At 47.7% G+C, this 21,394-nt stretch overlaps 3 protein-coding genes and 2 pseudogenes across 3 annotated transcripts; 3 read left to right on the top strand and 2 right to left on the bottom strand.

Annotated features, from left to right (window-relative positions):
* Window positions 1–631: 631 nt before the first annotated feature.
* Window positions 632–10,070, top strand: LOC123493408 (polyubiquitin-like). Its single transcript, XM_045231293.1, has 2 exons — window positions 632–1,166; window positions 9,865–10,070. The coding sequence occupies exons 1-2, from the start codon at window positions 632–634 to the stop codon at window positions 10,068–10,070; spliced, it is 741 nt and encodes a 246-aa protein (XP_045087228.1).
* Window positions 10,071–12,116: 2,046 nt separating this feature from the next.
* Window positions 12,117–13,786, top strand: LOC123493382 (probable F-box protein At4g22030). Its single transcript, XM_045231292.2, has one exon. It carries the CDS (start codon window positions 12,146–12,148, stop codon window positions 13,634–13,636), a length of 1,491 nt encoding a protein of 496 aa, XP_045087227.2. The 5' UTR covers window positions 12,117–12,145; the 3' UTR covers window positions 13,637–13,786.
* A 1,589-nt stretch (window positions 13,787–15,375) lies between these two features.
* Window positions 15,376–15,526, bottom strand: LOC120970050 (U4 spliceosomal RNA; annotated as a pseudogene).
* Window positions 15,527–18,705: 3,179 nt separating this feature from the next.
* On the bottom strand, window positions 18,706–18,856 carry LOC120970053 (U4 spliceosomal RNA; annotated as a pseudogene).
* Window positions 18,857–20,119: 1,263 nt separating this feature from the next.
* LOC141026819 (uncharacterized) lies at window positions 20,120–20,692 on the top strand. The gene has a single exon (XM_073503672.1). It carries the CDS (start codon window positions 20,120–20,122, stop codon window positions 20,690–20,692), a length of 573 nt encoding a protein of 190 aa, XP_073359773.1.
* The last annotated feature ends 702 nt before the right edge of the window (window positions 20,693–21,394 follow it).

Raw genomic sequence — 21,394 nt, 5'->3', positions numbered from 1 at the left:
AACCAACAACCCTAAGTTGATTTTGGTTCTAAAACTACGTTCGCCTTCAATTTGACCTAGACTAGAATTCTCCAAAAAAAAAAAAAAAAAAAAAAAAAAAAAAAAAAAAACTAGACTAGATGAACACGACGGGCGCTTTGTGATTGTGGCGCTAGCTATAATTCCCCTCGTATCTCCTTCCTCAATACCCCTTGAACTTTCTTTGCCGCCCCAAGGAGTCGCCCGTTCCTTAAGGTGTGATCTCTTGTCTCTACATACAATCATTCGTTCGTGCCCATGAACATGACCATGCATGATGCATCCATCTGGGACGATTTTGTGTTCTGTTTTGTTGATTTTGTGGGAGTATAGCATACTACGTATCTGCCTATTGTGTTTCAATCCATGCATGCGTCAAGCGTACGTTAAAATCGATCTTCTGATCACTTCCGCGGATCTGTTGCAAGATTACACTTATAATGGAAATAAAAGACAAGTGGACCAATTTGTTTTTTCTTTTGCGGGTGACAAGTGGACTAATTTGAGCGATGTTAATTAGGCCGCAACGGCACTACTACGGCCGGCGGTTGCAGCGTGGCAGGCATTAAACTAGACGATCTCGATCACCTGTGAAATTATTTTGTTTGTGCAGATGCAGATCTTTGTGAAGACCCTCGCCGACGAGACCATCCTGGTCAACGCAGATGTATCGGACACAATCTACAACGTCAAGACGAGGATTGACGGCGAGCTTTGCGATCCCCGGTCCCAGCAGTGCCTCATGTTTGATGGCAAGGAGCTGGAGGATGGATGCACCATAGCGGACTACAACATTGAGGAGGATTCGACCGTCCAGCTCGCCCTTCTCCCGAAGTGGCCACCGGAAGTGATGCAAATCTTTCTGAAGGCGCCCAACATTCGGCTCCCCATCGAGGTAGAGAGCGCAGACACCATAGAGGACGTCAAGAAAAGGATCCATGGCACGTGGGGCATCCCTCCGCAATCCCAGCTGGCCCTCGTCTTCGACGGGAGGCAGCTAGAGGACGGGCATGGACTGGATGGCTACGGCGTCTGCATGGGATCCACCCTCCACCTAACCCTTCATGGGTCAGGGTGGATGCTCATCTCTGTCAGGCTGCCTATTGCCTGCAAGAACCCCATAATTCTGCTGGAAATATGCCCTAGAGGCAATAATAAATATGTTATTATTATATTTCCTTGTTCATGATAATCGTTTATTATCCATGCTAGAATTGTATTGATAGGAAACTCAGATACATGTGTGGATACATAGACAACACCATGTCCCTAGTAAGCCTCTAGTTCACTAGCTCATTGATCAATAGATGGTTACGGTTTCCTGACCATGGACATTGGATGTCGTTGATAACAGGATCACATCATTAGGAGAATGATGTGATGGACGAGACCCAATCCTAAGCCTAGCACAAGATCGTGTAGTTCGTTTGCTCAGAGCTTTTCTAATGTCAAGTATCAGTTCCTTAGACCATGAGATTGTGCAACTCCCGGATACCGTAGGAATGCTTTGGGTGTACCAAACGTCACAACGTAACTGGGTGGCTATAAAGGTGCACTACAGGTATCTCCGAAAGTGTCTGTTGGGTTGGCACGAATCGAGACTGGGATTTGTCACTCCGTGTAAACGGAGAGGTATCTCTGGGCCCACTCGGTAGGACATCATCATAATATGCAGAATGTGACCAAGGAGTTGATCACGGGATGATGTGAGTTACGGAACGAGTAAAGAGACTTGCCGGTAACGAGATTGAACAAGGTATAGGGATACCGACGATCGAATCTCGGGCAAGTAACATACCGATAGACAAAGGGAATTGTATACGGGATTGATTGAATCCCCGACATCGTGGTTCATCCGATGAGATCATCGTGGAACATGTGGGAGCCAACATGGGTATCCAGATCCCGCTGTTGGTTATTGACCGGAGAACGTCTCGGTCATGTCTGCATGGTTCCCGAACCCGTAGGGTCTACACACTTAAGGTTCGATGACGCTAGGGTTATAGGGAAAGTATGTACGTGGTTACCGAATGTTGTTCGGAGTCCCGGATGAGATCCCGGACGTCACGAGGAGTTCCGGAATGGTCCGGAGGTAAAAATTTATATATGGGAAGTCTTATTTTGGTCGCCGGAAAAGTTTCGCACTTTATCGGTATTGTACCGGGAGTGCCGAAAGGGGTCCGGGGGTCCACCAAGGGGTCCACCAGCCCCGGGGGGCACATGGGCTATGGGGGGTGCGCCTTGGCCTATATGGGCCAAGGGAACCAGCCCCAAGAGGCCCATGCGCCAAGAGATAAGATAAACGGAGAGTCCTAAAGGGGGAAGGCACCTCCGAGGTGCCTTGGGGAGGAAGGACTCCTCCATGGCCGCACCCTTCCTTGGAGGAAGGGCCAAGGCTGCGCCCCCCCTCTCCCTTGGCCCTATATATAGTGGGGGGGGGGGGAGGGAGGGCAGCAGCAATTTAAGCCCTGGCGCCTCCCTCTCCCTCCCGTGACACATCTCCCTCCTCCCGCAGCGCTTGGCGAAGCCCTGTTGGGATCCCGCTACTTCCACCACCACGCCGTCGTGCTGCTGGATCTCCATCAACCTCTCCTCCCCCCTTGCTGGATCAAGAAGGAGGAGACGTCGCTGCTCCGTACGTGTGTTGAACGCGGAGGTGCCGTCCGTTCGGCGCTAGGATCATCGGTGATTTGGATCACGACGAGTACGACTCCATCAACCCCGTTCTCTTGAACGCTTCCGCTCGCGATCTACAAGGGTATGTAGATGCACTCCCCTTCCCCTCGTTGCTAGATTACTCCATAGTTGATCTTGGTGATGCGTAGAAAATTTTGAATTTCTGCTACGTTCCCCAACAGTGGCATCATGAGCTAGGTCTATGCGTAGTTTCTATGCAGGAGTAGAACACAAAGCAGTTGTGGGCGTAGATGTTGCCAATTCTTCTTGCCGCTACTAGTCTTATCTTGTTTCGGCGGCATTGTGGGATGAAGCGGCCCGGACCGACCTTACACGTACGCTAGTTGCATAAGGTGGCTAGAGGGTGTCTGTCTCTCCCACTTTAGTCGGAACGGCTTCGATGAAAAGGTCCTTATGAAGGGTAAATAGAAATTGGCATATCACGTTGTGGTTTTACGTAGGTAAGAAACGTTCTTGCTAGAAACCTATACAAGCCACGTAAAAACTTGCAACAACAATTAGAGGACGTCTAACTTGTTTTTGCAGCATGTGCTATGTGATGTGATATGGCCAGAAGATGTGATGAATGATATATGTGATGTATGAGATTGGTCATATTCTTGTAATAGGAATCACGACTTGCATGTCGATGAGTATGACAACCGGCAGGAGCCATAGGAGTTGTCTTTATTTTTTGTATGACCTGCGTGTCATTGAATAACGCCATGTAAATTAATTTACTTTATTGCTAAGCGCGTTAGCCATAGAAGTAGAAGTAATCGTTGGCGTGACAACTTCATGAAGACACAATGATGGAGATCATGATGATGGAGATCATGGTGTCATGCCGGTGACGAAGATGATCATGGTGCCCCGAAGATGGAGATCAAAGGAGCAAAATGATATGGGCCATATCATGTCACTATTTGATTGCATGTGATGTTTATCATGTTTTGCATCTTATTTGCTGATAACAACGGTAGTAAGTAAGATGATCCCTCACTAAAATTTCAAGAGACGTGTTCCCCCTAACTGCGCACCGTTGCGAAGGTTCGTTGTTTCGAAGCACCACGTGATGATCGGGTGTGATAGATTCTAACGTTCGAATACAACGGGTGTTGACGAGCCTAGCATGTACAGACATGGCCTCGGAACACATGCGAAACACTTAGGTTGACTTGACGAGCCTAGCATGTACAGACATGGCCTCAGAACACAAGAGACCGAAAGGTCAAACATGAGTCGTATAGCAGATACGATCAACATGGAGATGTTCACCGATGATGACTAGTCCGTCTCACGTGATGATCGGACACGGCCTAGTTTGACTCGGATCATGTATCACTTAGATGACTAGAGGGATGTCTATCTGAGTGGGAGTTCATTAAATAATCAGATGAACTTCATTATCATGAACATAGTCAAAAGGTCTTTGCAAATTATGTCATACGCTTTAGTTCTACTGTTTAAGATATGTTCCTAGAGAAAATTTAGTTGAAAGTTGGTAGTAACAATTATGCGGACTGGGTCCGTAAAGTGAGGATTGTCCTCATTTCTGCACAGAAGGCTTATGTCCTTAATGCACCGCTCGGTGTGCTAAACCTCAGCGTCGTCTGTAGATGTTGCGAAACATCTGACATACACGTTCTGATGACTACGTGATAGTTCAGTGCATACGGTTTAGAATTCTGGCACCAAAGACATTTTTTGAAACGTCGCAGAACATATGAGATGTTCCGAAGACTGAAATTGGGATTTCAGACTAGTGCCCATGTCAAGAGGTATGAGACCTCTGACAAGTTTCTTAAGCCTGCAAACTAAGGGAGAAAAGCTCAATCGTTGAGCATGTGCTCAGATTGTCTAAGTACCACAATCGCTTGAATCGAGTGGGAGTTAATCTCCCAGATGAGATAGTGATGGTTCTCCATAGTCACTGCCACCAAGCTAGTAGAGCTTCGTGATGAACTATAACATATCAGGGATAGTTATGATGATCCTTGAGCTATTCGCGATGTTTGACACCGCGAGAGTAGAAATCAAGAAGGAGCATCAATTGTTGATGGTTAGTAAAACCACTAGTTTAAGAAGGGCAAGGGCAAAAGGGATACTTCATGAAACAGCAAGTCATTTGCTGCTCTAGTGAAGAATCCCAAGGTTGAACCCAAACCCGAGACTAAGTGCTTCTGTAATGAGAGGAACGGTCACTGAAGCAGTACTACCCTAGATACTTGGTAGATGAGAAGGCAGGCAAGGTCGACTGAAGTATATTGGATATACGTTATATGAATGTGTATTTACTAGTACTCCTAGCAGCACCAGGGTATTAGATACCGGTTCGGTTGCTAAGTGTTAGTAACTCGAAATAAAAGCTGCGGAATAAACGGAGACTAGCTAAAGGTGAGATGACGATATGTGTTGCAAGTGTTTCCAAGGTTGATGTGATCAAGCATCGCATGCTCCCTCTACCATCGAGATTTGGTGTTTGCGTTGAGCATGATTGGATCATGTTTATCGCAATACTGTTATTCATTTAAGGAGAATAATGGTTACTCTGTTTATTTGAATAATACCTTCAATGGTCTTGCACCTAAAATGAATCTCGATCGTAGTGATACACATGTCCGTGCCAAAAGATATAAAATAGTAATGATAGTACCACATACTTGTGGCACTGCCATTTGAGTCATATTGGTATAGAACGCATGAAGAAGCTCCATGTAGATGGATCTTTGGACTCACTCATTTTTGAAAAGATGGAGACATGCGAACCATGTCTATTGGTATATATGCATGAAGAAACTCCATGCATATGGATCGTTTGGACTCACTTGATTTTGAATCACTTGCGACATGCAAATCATACCACATGGGCAAGATGACTGAAAGTCCTCGTTTTCAGTAAGATGGAACAAGAGAGCAACTTATTGGAAGTAATACATTTTGATGTATGCAGTCCAATGAGTGCTGAGGCATGCAGTGGATATCGTTATGTTCTTACTTCACAGATGATTTGAGTAGATGCTGAGTGTATTTACTTGATGAAACAGAAGTCTGAATTATTGAAAGGTTCAAGTAATTTCAGAGTGAAGTTGAAGATTGTCGTGACAAGAGGATAAAATGTCTGTGATATGATCATAGAGATGAGTATCTGAGTTACGAGTTTGGCACACAATTAAGACATTGTGGAAAGTGTTTCACAATTAATACCGCCTGGAACACCATAGTGTGATGGTGTGTCCGAACATCATAACTGCACCCTATTTAATATGGTGCATACCATGATGTCTCTTATCGAATTACCACTATCGTTTATGGGTTAGGCATTAGAGATAACCGCATTCACTTTAAAAGGGGCACCACGCAATTCCGTTGAGACGACACCGTTTAGAAAAACCTAAGTTGTCGTTTCTTAAAAGTTTGGGGCTGCGAAGCTTATGTGAAAAAGTTTCAGGCTGATAAGCTCGAACCCAAAGCGGATAAATACATCTTCATAAGAATACCCAAAACAGTTGGGTATACCTCCTATTTCATATCTGGAAGCAAAAGTAATTGCTTCTAGAAACGAGTCCTTTCTGGAGGAAAAGTTTCTCTCGAAAGAATTGAGTGGGAGGATGGTGGAGACTTGATAAGGTTATTGAACCGTCACTTCAACTAGTGTGTAGCAGGGCACAGGAAGTTGTTCCTGTGGCACCTATACCAATTGAAGTGGAAGCTTATGATAGTGATCATGAAACTTCGGATCAAGTCACCACCAAACCTCGTAGGACGACGAGGATGCGTGCTACTTCAGAGTGGTACGTGATCCTGTCTGAGATATCATGTTGTTGGACAATACTGAACCTACGAGCTATGGAGAAGCGATGGTGGGCCCATATTCCGATAAATGGTTAGAAGCCATGAAATCCGAGATAAATGGATCTTTGAGAAGAAGACGGACGTGGACGGTAATGTTACCGTCTATGAAGCTCGACTTGTGGCAAAGAGTATTTCCACAAGTTCAAGGAGTTGACTACGATGAGATTTTCTCATCCGTAGCGATGCTTAAGTCCGTCGGAATCATGTTAGCATTAGCTGCATTTATGAAATCTGGCAGATGGATGTCAAAACAAGTTTCCTTACCAGTTTTCGTAAGGAAAGGTTGTATGTGATACGATCAGAAAGGTTTTGTCGATCCTAAGGATGCTAAAAGGTATGCTAGCTCCAGTGATCCTTCCATGGATTAGAGCAAGCATCTCGGAGTCAGAATATACGCTTTGATGGAGTGATCAAAGTTTTTGGGTTTATACAAAGTTTGTTAGAAACTTGTATTTACAATAAAGTGAGTGGGAGCGCTACAACATTTCTGATAAGTATATGTGAATGACATATTGTTGATCCGAAATGATGTAAAATTTCTGAAAAGCATAAAGGGTTGTTTGAAAGGAGTTTTTCAAAGGAAGACATGGATAAAGCTGCTTACATATTGGGCATCAAGATCTAAAGAGATAGATCAAGACGCCTAATGATACTTTCAAAGAACGCACACCTTGACATGATTTTTGAAGGGGTTCAAAATAGATCAGCAAAGAAGGAGTTCTTGGCTGTGTTACAAGGTGTGAGTATTGAGTAAGACTCAAGACCTGACCATAGCAGAAGAGAGACAAAGGACGAAGGTCGTCCCCTATGCTCTAGACATAGGCTCTACAGTATGCTATGCTGTGTACCGCACATGAAGTGTGCCTTGCCATGAGTTGGTCAAGGGGTACAATAGTGATCCGGGAATGGATCACATGACAGCGGTCGAACTTATCCTTAGTATCTAGTGGACTAAGGAATTTTCTCGATTATGGAGGTGAAAAGGAGTTCGTCGTAAAGGGTTACGTCGATGCGAACTTTGACACTAATCCGGATGACTCTGAGGAGAAAAACCGGATTTCCAAATCTGCCGAATCGCTCATGTTATGATCTTCTACATCCTAGGTCTCTGCGTATTAATCTTAGCTATTAACTAGTTCTAAATTTGATTTTATACTTATAAAAATAAAAAAATACTAAAACTTCTTAAAGATAAAGTTAGCTGCCCATGACGGGTACGTGTGGGGTGAACCAAATTCTCATTGAATTTTATTTTTCCGTATAGTAGAGCAATTATTTGAAATGGCTCCAAATAGCGCGTGGTAGCATCCACAAGATGACATAGATATTCGTAAAGCACACACGGATCTGAAAGGTTCAGACCCGTTGACTAATAACATCTCTCGCAAGCATAACATGATCAAACCAGAACTCATTGAGTGTTAATCACATAGTGATGTGAACTAGATTGTTGACTGTAGTAAACTCTTTGGATGTTGGTCACATGGTGATGTGACCTGTGAGTGTTAATCACATGGTGATGTGGACTAGATTATTGACTCTAGTGCAAGTGGGAGACTGCTGGAAATATGCCCTAGAGGCAATAATAAATAGGTTATTATTATATTTCCTTGTTCATGATAATCGTTTATTATCCATGCTAGAATTGTATTGATAGGAAACTCAGATACATGTGTGGATACATAGACAACACCATGTCCCTAGTAAGCCTCTAGTTCACTAGCTCATTGATCAATAGATGGTTACGGTTTCCTGACCATGGACATTGGATGTCGTTGATAACGGGATCACATCATTAGGAGAATGATGTGATGGACGAGACCCAATCCTAAGCCTAGCACAAGATCGTGTAGTTCGTTTGCTCGGAGCTTTTCTAATGTCAAGTATCAGTTCCTTAGACCATGAGATTGTGCAACTCCCTGATACCGTAGGAATGCTTTGGGTGTACCAAACGTCACAACGTAACTGGGTGGCTATAAAGGTGCACTACAGGTATCTCCGAAAGTGTCTGTTGGGTTGGCACGAATCGAGACTGGGATTTGTCACTCCGTGTAAACGGAGAGGTATCTCTGGGCCCACTCGGTAGGACATCATCATAATGTGCACAATGTGACCAAGGAGTTGATCACGGGATGATGTGAGTTACGGAACGAGTAAAGAGACTTGCCGGTAACGAGATTGAACAAGGTATAGGGATACCGACGATCGAATCTCGGGCAAGTAACATACCGATAGACAAAGGGAATTGTATACGGGATTGATTGAATCCCCGACATCGTGGTTCATCCGATGAGATCATCGTGGAACATGTGGGAGCCAACATGGGTATCCAGATCCCGCTGTTGGTTATTGACCGAAGAACGTCTCGGTCATATCTGCATGGTTCCCGAACCCGTAGGGTCTACACACTTAAGGTTCGATGACGCTAGGGTTATAGGGAAAGTATGTACGTGGTTACCGAATGTTGTTCGGAGTCCCGGATGAGATCCCGGACGTCACGAGGAGTTCCGGAATGGTCCGGAGGTAAAGATTTATATATGGGAAGTCTTATTTTGGTCGCCGGAAAAGTTTCGCACTTTATCGGTATTGTACCGGGAGTGCCGAAAGGGGTCCGGGGGTCCACCAAGGGGTCCACCAGCCCCGGGGGGGGCACATGGGCTGTGGGGGGTGCGCCTTGGCCTATATGGGCCAAGGGAACCAGCCCCAAGAGGCCCATGCGCCAAGAGATAAGATAAACGGAGAGTCCTAAAGGGGGAAGGCACCTCCGAGGTGCCTTGGGGAGGAAGGACTCCTCCATGGCCGCACCCTTCCTTGGAGGAAGGGCCAAGGCTGCGCCCCCCCTCTCCCTTGGCCCTATATATAGTGGGGGGGGGGAGGGAGGGCAGCAGCAATTTAAGCCCTGGCGCCTCCCTCTCCCTCCCGTGACACATCTCCCTCCTCCCGCAGCGCTTGGCGAAGCCCTGTTGGGATCCCGCTACTTCCACCACCACGCCGTCGTGCTGCTGGATCTCCATCAACCTCTCCTCCCCCCTTGCTGGATCAAGAAGGAGGAGACGTCGTTGCTCCGTACGTGTGTTGAACGTGGAGGTGCCGTCCGTTCGGCGCTAGGATCATCGGTGATTTGGATCACGACGAGTACGACTCCATCAACCCCGTTCTCTTGAACGCTTCCGCTCGCGATCTACAAGGGTATGTAGATGCACTCCCCTTCCCCTCGTTGCTAGATTACTCCATAGATTGATCTTGGTGATGCGTAGAAAATTTTGAATTTCTGCTACGTTCCCCAACAAATTCCTCTTATGGTCCAAAGTTCAGATACCGTTGACATATTTAGGGAGAAGCTCCAGGAATTGAAGGGGATTACCGCGTCCGAGCAGCGCATCATCTTCCGCGGAAGCCAGCTGAAGGATGGTCTCACCCTAGCGGACTGTGGCGTGGTGAAGAACTTGCTCCTCGATGTGATCCTCCGTCTGCGTGGTACAAATTGCCCTGGTTGTGCAACGAGCATTGCGCGGCAGTGAGGGGAAGAAGTTGCCTGAAGCTTAAAACTCTTGTCTATTGGTATACGCTTTTGAAGCCTTCTCATCTTTAGCAGTGAAGAGTAAGTTGCTGAGTAGCTAAGTATGATCTGTTGCGCAGGGTCTTTGTCAAGTATTTGTTGAGATTTTTTTTAATAGACTAAAGCGAGTAGTGTAGTATCACTTGTCTAGTTCAATTGCGGGCTCTCTTTACTGAAATCTTTGTGGTATTTCATCTTACGAAGATTTATACCACGCAGAATCACTCCAAGAGATATTATTGTAATTTTTAGTTGTAGGATTTTATAATTGTAATTTGTTGGATATTGAATCAAAAGAAATATACCGGTAATGATTGTGAGTATGAATAAAATTATAGGTGTTTCTGAAAAAAATAGTTAACTAATTTTCATCTAGACAAGAGCTAGAGGAGTATATCCATCATGCCACAGTTTTTTGTTTTATGTTTGACCCCATCCGTAGATAATAAACAAGACCAATCTATAGTAGCTAAATTTAAACCGCACTTTTCATTTGGCCGATTAACACTACCACTAATATTATTGTGTTTTTTAGTTGGATATTTTTTGTTTTATTTCTTGTGTTTTGATTGAATGTGGGTTTTTGTCACATGATGGTGTCTCTTTGCACTGTTATTTTCTGAAGTTCTTAGGAGTGGATTTTCTATGCTCCCATGTAGCCACACCTTCTATCTATAGGCCATCCAGTTTTGCATTAATATCTGTGCTCAACCACTCTAGAAGTTTCACCTTGTTTCTACCAAACAAAACAACATTTGAAGTTGAAACTTTCCAAGTCAACAACACACAAATACAACACTATAGAGAAATTGTTTCAATTTTTCCACAAAAACATCTAAATTGATATAATTTATTATAATACTCGTCATTTTAGACATTTCTGATGCACCAACAAAATCGAGAAACATTTATGCACATTGACACATTAATGTAATACTCATGCGGCATTGACCTGCAAAGTTTCATGTTCAAATCTTTTTTCTGTTTGGGAGAAAACAAAAAAAGAAAATTATATGCATGAATATCAACACAAACACGGAAGGCCTAGATAGAAGGTGTCCCTACCATGGATCACATTTACAACTTTCCCATTTTTCAGAAGTTATAAGGAGAGCATTGCACCAGTTGCATACATTGCTGCGCGCACAGGATAGACACATGTAGCGGCAAAGTGGCCAAGACTACTGAGGTACTCCCTCCGTTCCCAAATATTTTCTTTCTAGACATTTCAAATGGACTACAACATACAGATGTATGTAGACATATTTTAGAGTGTAGATTCACTTATTTTGCTTCGTATGTAGTCACTTGTTGAAATCTTTAGAAAGACAAATATTTGGGAACGGAGGGAGTAGATGGTAGCTAGAGTGAAGTGCAAGGTTAAAAACACTTTTAGCAAGGATCTATCCAAAGTTCCAAACAGACCATATAAATTCATTCCAAAGTAATGACTATTATTTCATATTTGTTGTTCCAAGTTATGGAGCGAGAAAGCTGTGGGAGAAGACCTCTCCATAGAGTTAGAGGTGGTTAGGGTCGCTGAGGCGGCAAAAAATAGGCGCGTTGAAGAGAGTCTGATACCGTGGACAAACCGGAAAGCAACACTAAATCTGGCAAGGTGGATAGGGAGGTCCAGTCATCACTACCAACAGATGGCGACCGCGAGGCTGTGGAAGACAAAGAAGGTGGGCCCATGGGGCAGGAGATGGGTGGCACTGTCATCGGAACATATGGCAACAAGGGGCTTGTGGCCGCCGCGGCCGGAGTGGCGGGCGGCATAAGGGGGAGGGGAGCGGGAGAGGGTTCAGGAAGCTCAACACCCTCTCAGAATAGTCAAATCCCCCTTCCAAAATTTTGGAAAAATGAATCTGTCTGGACTTAAAATATTTGGAACGAAATAAAATACTTTGTCAATCTGCCATCTCTTGACCAGTTGCCAGAAACAGTCTCTCGTCTGGGTCAAACAGGAACACGCACACACTTCAAACCACAATTCTTGGCAAGGGAATTGACCCAGACCAAGCCCAACCCAAACCCATGCTGGGTCAAACTTATAGTAACACCCATCATGATTCATCACCCACTCCTCCTCCGCCCTATAAATACCCTACTTCGTCGGTCCATCGCTTCCATCCCCAACCACCTCCGTCAGTTCATCAACACCACACGGGAAGCAGCAAAAGCTTGGAGCCACTTCGCCTTCCAAGCCAGCTCCAGTCTCCACTCTCCAAGGAAGCGACAACATCGAACCAGCAACCCAAAGAAAGCATGGCGGCACTCCGGGCCCAGCGCCTCTTCTTGCTCCAGTCTTCCTCCTCCCCTTCCACTTCCACAGCGCGCCCACGGCCTCATCCACGACGGAGCGGGGCCGCTACATGCCGCGCCGCCCTGCGCGTGCCTTCAGGCATTCGCACCGCGGAGGATAACCTCAGCCTCAAGCTTGAATGGATCGAGCCGCAGGCGCCGCGCGCCCCGGCCTCCCCGTCGGCGGACGTGTCCGTCGAGAAGCTCCGCGCCATCGCGGACGCGGCGGCGGACCGCGCCGAGATGCACGACATCATCGGCAAGCAGCGCGACAACTGGAACCACCTGCTGCTCCACTCCACCAACTCCCTCACGCTCGCCGCCTCCGTCATGGCCGCGCTCGCGCCCGCCGCGCCCGCGCTCAAGGCGTCCGCGGGGGTGCTCCTCGCCTCCGCGGCCGTCACCATGGCGGCCGTCAACAAGATCCAGCCCTCGCAGCTCGCCGAGGAGCAGCGCAACTCCACCAGGCTGTGGCGGGAGCTCGAGCGCGACGTCCGCGCCGCGCTCGCGCTCGGCGCGCCGACGACCAGGGCGGACGTGCAGGAGGCCATGGACCGGGTGCTCGCGCTCGACGCCGCCTACCCGCTGCCGCTGCTCCCCGCCATGCTCGAGAAGTTCCCCAAGGCCGTCGAGCCCGCGCGCTGGTGGCCGCGCCGTCGCCCCTCGAAGCAGCCCATGAACTCAAAGAGCTTCGGCCGTCGTGGCGGCGCTTCCGGCAACGGCTGGACCCAGGATCTTGAGGACGAGATGCGAGGCATCCTCAGGGTCATCAAGGCCAAGGACGAGCAGGAGTTCCTCACGGTGGGCAAGCTGGTGCTCAACCTAAACAGGGGCCTCGCCGTAGCCGGCCCGGCGCTGGCCGGCACTGCGGCGCTCGCCACGGTGTTCATCGGCTCCGGCGAGGCCGGGACGTGGGCTTCGAGCGCGGCCGTGTTCGGCGGGGCGCTCGCGGCGGCGGTGAACACGGTGGAGCACGGCGGGCAGATGGGCATGCTGTTCGAGCTGCTCCGCAACTGCGCCGGGTTCTACCGCAAGATCCAGGAGGACATCGAGGCCAACCTCGGCGAGCCCGACGTGGAGCGGAGGGAGGGCGGTGAGGTGTTTGCGACCAAGGTGGCGCTCAAGCTTGGGCGGAGCATGTCGGACCTGAAGCAGTTCAGGAAGATGGCCTCGCCGTCCGTGAGAGACGAGGACATCAAGGAATTTGCCGGGAAACTCTTCTAGTGGACCCATCCACCCACTTACTCACCCTAGAATAGCCGACTGATGAATTCATGAAATCTGTATAGGAATTCCCGGTTCCATTACTAATTCTTTTGTAAAGGTAGAAACTGAGGTCACAATTATTTGATTCATTCATTATTATGTTTTCAATCCCAATTTGCACAATATAAACTGTCGAGTTTGAAGTTTGGACCGAGACTACATTTTATGCGATGGTCTGACCGGAAAAGATGCGGTCCACACGCACAAGAACGGACGGGGTTGCAGAAGCCCAAGCTAAATGCCGAAAGTTTGAGCGGCACCACCTAACCTTGAGGTCGTATTGTAGTTGTAGGCTTGTTTCTGTCATACAAAATTTAAGTAACTCATTTCCGTCGGTGCATGAACGGAGATGGTTATCCATCTCTGAAATTGTGATTCTATCTAGTTAGACAGGTCTCTTTCTTACTATAGAAAGAAAACAATAACTCTGATCAGGACACTAGCAAAGAGTGATAATAGCTCACTGGACTAATTCTCTGCTATAATAACGTCCGGCCGGCAGATGAGCAGGAGCCATGCAACTTCTTTTCCTTCAGAAAGCGATCGACAGCCAAGAAATATTCTACGGCTTCCTAGTCCCATGAATAATAAGAAATACAAAAAAAATGTATTCTACGTCCTCCCAGAAAACAAAAGAAAGGGAAGCTAATCTAACGACCCAATGATCAGCATGTTGGACTTGGAATTGTTCAGAGTCGACGTATGGCACGGGAGGGTCAATTCAAGGCCAAGAAGTTTTCAACTTCAACATTTGGAAGTTGACGGCTGAACATGCATGGCTGCCATACCACTCCACCATACCGGAAATAGCAAACCAGATTCAGATCCTGGGTGTTTCGACACAAAACGTCGGTCAGATTTCAGGCATTTCGTCATGTTGATCTCATGTTTGTAGCAGGCAGCAAAGAAAAAACCAAGACTCAGTTCGTTCGTACGACCATGTGGATTTTTTTTTGAATAGTAAAGTCTAAACCCTCTATTATGGATTGACCAGAGAAGCACATGTGCTGGTCAAACATGAGATCAACATGCCAGAACATACAACCCAAACTCGTCGCCATGGCCACGCTGCCAACAAGTATACATACGAGCACATATCATTATCCATATGATCTGAAAATCTCTGAAAACCCCGACCTCCATCTCTCGCTTATGAGGGCTAGAATGTGTTTCCTTCTCGTTTATTTGCTGCGGAGATTTTCAGATCAGATGGATAATGATATGTCAAGCTCTGAACTTAGAGAGGGATTCAGACATGATTAAAATTCAGAAATCTTCAGAGAATTAGCCCCTAATTCAGAGGGGGGTTGCTAGGGTTTGTATTAAGCCCGACCCACTCCAATGGCGACTAGGGTTTATACCTATTACGACTCGATGCCTCTCTCAGTGACCATGAAGATTAGTCTGACATGCAAACTTCTGAATGAAAAAACATCAGAATTCCTAATTCCATTTTAAGCACGAGGCCTTCAGTTGGTCTCTACAACTTTGAAGACTGATTGGCCTTGGCCAGCAGTCCTGAATTTCGAACCCAAATATGATTCATGTGAACAAAGATCACTTTTATCTGGTCCAAGCAAAGTTGTGCCGAAATATGACTCATGGACAAATCAGAAGCATAAGTTGCAGAAATGAGCAAAACCAAGCAAACTCTCATTTTTAGTAGAAATTTTAAATTTTTGATATTGAATTTGTAGGGCCTTGCCCTCTCCAAGGAGAGGGGGCCCTTTCAGAAATTCTCAGTGACCCATGAGGGCCAAAGAGGGGGTTTGGAAATAGTTTTCAACCAGCAATTGACGCGCCTCGGTATTACCTCACTAGCTGCGTCATTGCCCCAAGCGCAAAGATGCCTTCTCCTGGTCGCCCACGGTCCCGTCTTTATACCCAGCTCCATCCCTGCCACCTCCCTCCATGACCGAGGTGGGACTAATCAGACTACTACCAGCAAACAAACCGAAGCTGTCAAATACTCCCAGATCCTTCCTCGTTTCCCCAAGATCCGTTGCCGTGGCCTCTGAATCCCGGACCTCTCCCCGTCCATATGTGCCCTCATAGACCGCTAGGCTAGATCCACCACCCGCTCTCCTCCCTGGCCTCCCCGTCTACATTGGTACAAGCAGGGAATCCGACGCTACAGTGTACGTCCGGTGCCTTCCGCCCCAGATCCACGGCCTCCCTTTCGCTGATCAAGAGCATCACTTTCTCTCTGTCTCCATCTGTCTGGTGTAAGCAGCCCCCTTTTATGCCATGGCGACTGTAATATGTTTTCTTGTCAACTTACACTCGTTTGTGCTCAGCTATGGACTTGCGAGAAAGCAGATTAGGCCTCTTAGACTTTTTTATTGTGTTATAAGCTGAATGAAGATTTGGTAAAAACTGTCTCTTACTTGAAATAAAAGGGGGCAAACATTTTATACTATAGTTCTTATACTAGTGCAGGTGCTGGTATACAACGTTTCCACATTTTCCTATGTGAAATCACCCTAGTCTTTGATATATTCTGTGATGTAGTAGCCATCTAACAAGGAGTGTGATCTGTTTCTTATGAGATTTTGTTTTGGTTGTAATTTTCTGATGTACTACATTGTAAAAATATACCTGACTCATTTAATTTGGTCACCTGTGAGTACTGTGTACAGTATGTGTGCATTAGGAAATGAGAAGTTGGCTTTGGTAAAACCTGTTAACGTAGCTTGCTTGAGAGTGGCTTGAGACTATTTTATAGCCAGTGCATCCTTTTATTTTAACCATCAAACTACCTTTTGGCAGACTGTTCTTGCATGTATAGTTGTTGAATCGCGTGGTGAACCTCCCACTGACAAATAGTTAAACCCACCACAGAATTTATAATCTCTAGAACGTGTTTCTTTCTCTTTTATTTGCTGCAGAGAGTTTCCAGATTTTAAAATTAGTTAGATCAGATGGATAATGATGATATGTCAAACTCTGAACATACAGGGGTTCAGAGGTGAGCAAAATTCAGAAATCCACAGAGATTTACCCCTAATTTTTTTTCTCAAATACGCACGAGTGTGCGTATCATTCATTAAAGAAGAAGCGGGAAGACTCCCAAGTCACAACAATATTTACATGCCGAGTTTGCCCGACACCACCTATCAAGCCTAGCCGCTACTCCTCACGATCTATCCTACCAATGCCCACCTGGAAACCCAACACATTGCTTTTCATGAGGCCAGCTCTAGCCCACAGGGTCCCCTCCTCTGTCATCTTAAGAATAATCATAGGTAGAGATGGCGTTGCACCATTAAACACAATGTCATTGCGGTGTTTCCACAGCATCCACATCCCAAGGAGGCATTTTGCCCGAGTTGATTTGCGGTCCACAGAGCATAGATCTTGCCTGAAGCACCAACCGGCAAGGCCTTCATCCAAGCGAGGTTCAAATTCCTGCCTGCCTGTGATTTCTCCCATCCAATGCCAAACTTGCTTAGCAAAGACACAACCCACTAGAAGATGCTCGATGGTTTCTTCATGTTGATTGCAAAGAGGGCATGTGTCTTGATGCGGCAATCCGCGGCGTGTCAAACGATCGGACGTCCAACAACGGTTCTTGAGCGCCAGCCAAGCAAAAAGTCGACACTGAAGTGGTGCTCTCGACTTCAAGGTGAAAGCCGCCGAAGGTGAGACCTCAAGCCCCATGAATCGTGCCTCGTATGCTGATTTGGCCGAGTATTGGCCATTCTGCTCCCATGAACAGGAGACGGCGTCGTCGATGCCGGGGGTCAACTGACAGCCGTCGATCAGCTGCCACAGTCTAAGAAACTCATGCAGCGCCTGGGGAGAAAGGTTTGGGTCAATGTCACAAGCCCAGTTGTTGTTTTGTAGTGCGTCACATACCAGCTTCGTCCTCCTGACCCGGTCTGGTATCAGATTGTGCACCATTGGAGCGATCTCCTGAATCCTCCAGCCATTGATCCATCTTGCGTCCCAGAAGAGAGTGTTGCTGCCATTGCCCACCGAAGTACGGGTCGCAGCCTGAACCAATTGCAATGCCTCAGGCAGGACCGAGATGCGAAACTCAGACCACGGCCTAGTTGTGTCTGACCTTTGCAACCAAGCCCGGCGAGCCCGCAGGGCCTTGTTGAGCCAATGCAAGTTCGGGATCCCTAAGCCACCAGCCCATTTAGGCCTACACACCGCATCCCAAGCAACGGAACAATTGCCCCCTTTGGCATCCTTCTTACCACACCACAAGAAGCCACGACAGATCTTGGCAAGGGCGGCGAGCGTCTTAACCGGGAGATCAAGTGCCAACATGGAGTGCACCGGGATCGCACATAGCACTGACGAATGAGGAGCAATCTCCCACTTTTCGGCATCATGGCCGCTTTCCACCGGGGCAAGCAGTCGCCTACCCGATCCAGCAGAGGTTGCAGCTGGGCTGCACTTTGCTTTCTCAACGTCAAGGGCAGTCCCAGATATTTGCACGGGAAAGGAACAGCGGGGCAGCCCAGCATGGAGGATAGCAGATCAGATTTACCCCTAATTAAGCGAAGAGGAAAGTAGAGCCTGACCCACTCGAGTGGCTGCTATAAATTCTGTGGACAACAAGATACAAGATACAAGACACATCTTAACATCACCATATATAGGCTCAAACACAGAGAACTAAGGACACATATTCAGCCAGGATCCGGCTTGAGAAGCACTGGGACTCTCGCAACAAGAAAAAGCAACGCCAGTCCCAGCACCACTCCATTGTTGATTTCGGCAACAACAACAATTTTTTTTCCCAACAGAACAAAAAAACACCAGTGCTAGCAACAAAAACGGCGTCGGCCCCGGTCACAGCTAAAGAAACACCCGCCAGTCTCCGCACCAGCAAATTGACGATTCCAACGGAAAATCATTTGGTACCAGCAAAAAACACCATTGTGGTTGCAGCAAAAAGCCACCATGAGCTGACTATCATTGGGGCCAACATACCCAGTGCGTACTTATGAATAGAAGAAATTCATGATATCTTCCACGGACCAAAATTTAAATTTTTGAGATTGAATTTGTAGGGCCTTGCCTTCTCCAAGGAGAAGGAGCCCTTCCAGAAATTCTCAGTGACCCATGAGGGCCAAAGAGGGGGTTTGGAAATAGTTTTCAACCAGCAATTGACGCGCCTCGGTATAACCTCACTAGCTGCGTCATTGCTCCAAGCGCAAAGATGCCTTCTTCCGTTCACCCACGGCCCCTTCTTATACCCAGCTCCCCCCTTGCGATCTGCCTCAGTTACCGAGGTGAGACTAATCAGGCTACCAGCAAACAAATTGGCGCTGCGAAATACAGGGCCGAAGTGCGAAAATACACCAGAGCAGCACTCTCCCAATACACCAGAGCAGGACCCCTAGACTAGATCCACCATCCCACTCTCCTCCCTCGCCTCCTGCAGTGCAGTCCGCGCCTGCCCCTGGTCTACATTGGTACAAGCAGTGTTGCTCGCATGGAATCCGGCGCCTCCCCACTCCCCAGATCCTCCGCCTCCCGTTCGCTGGTGTAAGTAGCCCTCCCTTGCTAGTTTGATTTAGCCAAAGCGTCTATTTTGTTTCTGCAACATTGCGACTGTGATATATTCTGCGATGTGGTAGCCAAATAGTCTCAAGGAGTGTGATCTGTTTCTTATGTGATTTTGATGTTTGTTGTAATTTTCTGCTCTACTACATTATCGATATATACCTGACTCATTTGATTTGGTGTTAGTGTTATGACCGGCCTGGCTTATGGCCGTAGAAGGCCCACCGGGCAATCTTAGCCCACAAGTTATCTTAGGTTAATTCGCGTGCAAGTTATCTAGGTTTTAAATATATGCTGTAAGACTCTTTTTCAGATTAAGCAATAAGAATATTAATATCCCTATTGCCCGGCTCCCAGAGGAGCCGGAACCCTAGCCGCCTCTAACCCTAGCCGCCGCCATCTCCCTCCGACGCGACGGCGCCCAGCCGCCGGCGCGCCCGATCATCGCCCCGTCCCACTCCATCCTTCCCCTACAACCTCCGGAGCAGGTCCGGTAGGACCCCTGGTTCTACCAATTTGGTATTAGAGCCAGGTTTCGATCCTGGGACCTGTGGGTTATGGGCCCACCACGCTTCCGCTGCCCAGTGTTCACCGGTCATGTTTGGTGCGATCTCTTCCGGTTGGCGGGCGTGAAACTCCGCCTGAGCACAGCATTCCATCCTCAGACGGACGGCCAGTCCGAGGTCGTCAACAAGGTGATTGCCATGTATTTTGCGTTGTGTCACAGGTGATCGTCCTCGCGCTTGGGTCGATTGGCTCTCCTGAGCGGAGTACTGCTACAACACCTCCTACCACTCCGCCCTGCGCGCCACTCCTTTTGAGGTGGTCTATGGCCGGCCGCCACCGCCCATCCTTCCGGTGGATCCTACGACTGCTCGGACGGAGGTGGCCGGTGAGCTTCTACGGCGCCGTGACGACATGTTGGCCGAAGTTCGGCAACGTCTTCTTCAGGCCCAGCAGCTGGCCAAACACTACTACGACGACCACCATCGCGAGGCGGAGTACGCCGTGGGTGATTGGGTGTGGCTGCGTCTTCTTCACCGCTCTACGCAGTCACTGGACCCACACGCGAAGCGCAAGCTGGGCCCTCGTTACGTGGGGCCCTTTGCTGTTTTGGAGCGCATCGGGAAGGTGGCCTACCGCCTTCAGCTTCCTGCCGGGGCCCGCATCCACAACGTCTTCCATGTGGGGCTGCTGAAGCCTTACCGTGGGGAGCCACCTGCGACCCCTCCAGCGCTCCCTCCGACCTTCGATGGGCGCATCCTTCCGGGCCCGGAGAAGGTCTTGAAGGCTCAGCTCCGTCGCGGGGTGTGGTACGTGCTGATTCAGTGGGCTGGACTTCCGGAGGACGAGGCCACTTGGGAGCAGCGTGATGAGTTCCGCCAACACTATCCAGACTTTCAGCTCGAGGACGAGTTGTTTGTGCAGGCGGGGAGAGATGTTATGACCGGCCTGGCTTATGGCCGTAGAAGGCCCACCGGGCAATCTTAGCCCACAAGTTATCTTAGGTTAATTCGTGTGCAAGTTATCTAGGTTATAAATATATGTTGTAAGACTCTTTTTCAGATTAAGCAATAAGAATATTATTATCCCTATTGCCCGGCTCCCAGAGGAGCCGGAACCCTAGCCGCCGCCGCCATCTCCCTCCGACGCGACGGTGCCCCGCCGCCGGCGCGCCCGATCATCGCCCCGTCCCACTCCATCCTTCCCCTACAACCTCCGGAGCAGGTCCGGTAGGACCCCTGGTTCTACCAGTTAGCATGAGAAGATGATTTGTAAGTACTGAGTACAGTATCTGTGCATTGGCAAATGAGAAGTTGGCATTGGTAAAACCTGTTAATGTAGCTTGCTTGAGAGTGGCCTGAGACAATTTTATAGCTGATGCATCCCTTTTTTTTTAAAAAAAACCCAGCAATTGCTCGCCTTAATATATTAAGAAGATAGAGGGCGACAAAAAACGTTCATGATCAAGTGATCATGGTGGATTACAAAAGTTTTGATGCCGAAGCATCCAAAAAAGAGAGACAGTGCACTATCCCAGCCTGGGTCACCTAGAGGTGTCTCTAAGCATTTTGCCCCGGCAAACCTCCATATTGATTTTGTATATATCGATGGGAGTATAAATAAAGATAGTTTGGATGTTCATATTGATTTTGTATATATTCTTAGGCCCACACTGCCAGACTGCTACAG

This window comes from Aegilops tauschii, chromosome 7 (genome assembly GCF_002575655.3).
Source record: "Aegilops tauschii subsp. strangulata cultivar AL8/78 chromosome 7, Aet v6.0, whole genome shotgun sequence".
In the NCBI taxonomy this organism is placed as follows: domain Eukaryota; kingdom Viridiplantae; phylum Streptophyta; class Magnoliopsida; order Poales; family Poaceae; genus Aegilops; species Aegilops tauschii.
The sequence above is the reverse complement of the archived record's forward strand: the minus strand, read 5'-3'. Positions and strand labels throughout refer to the sequence as shown.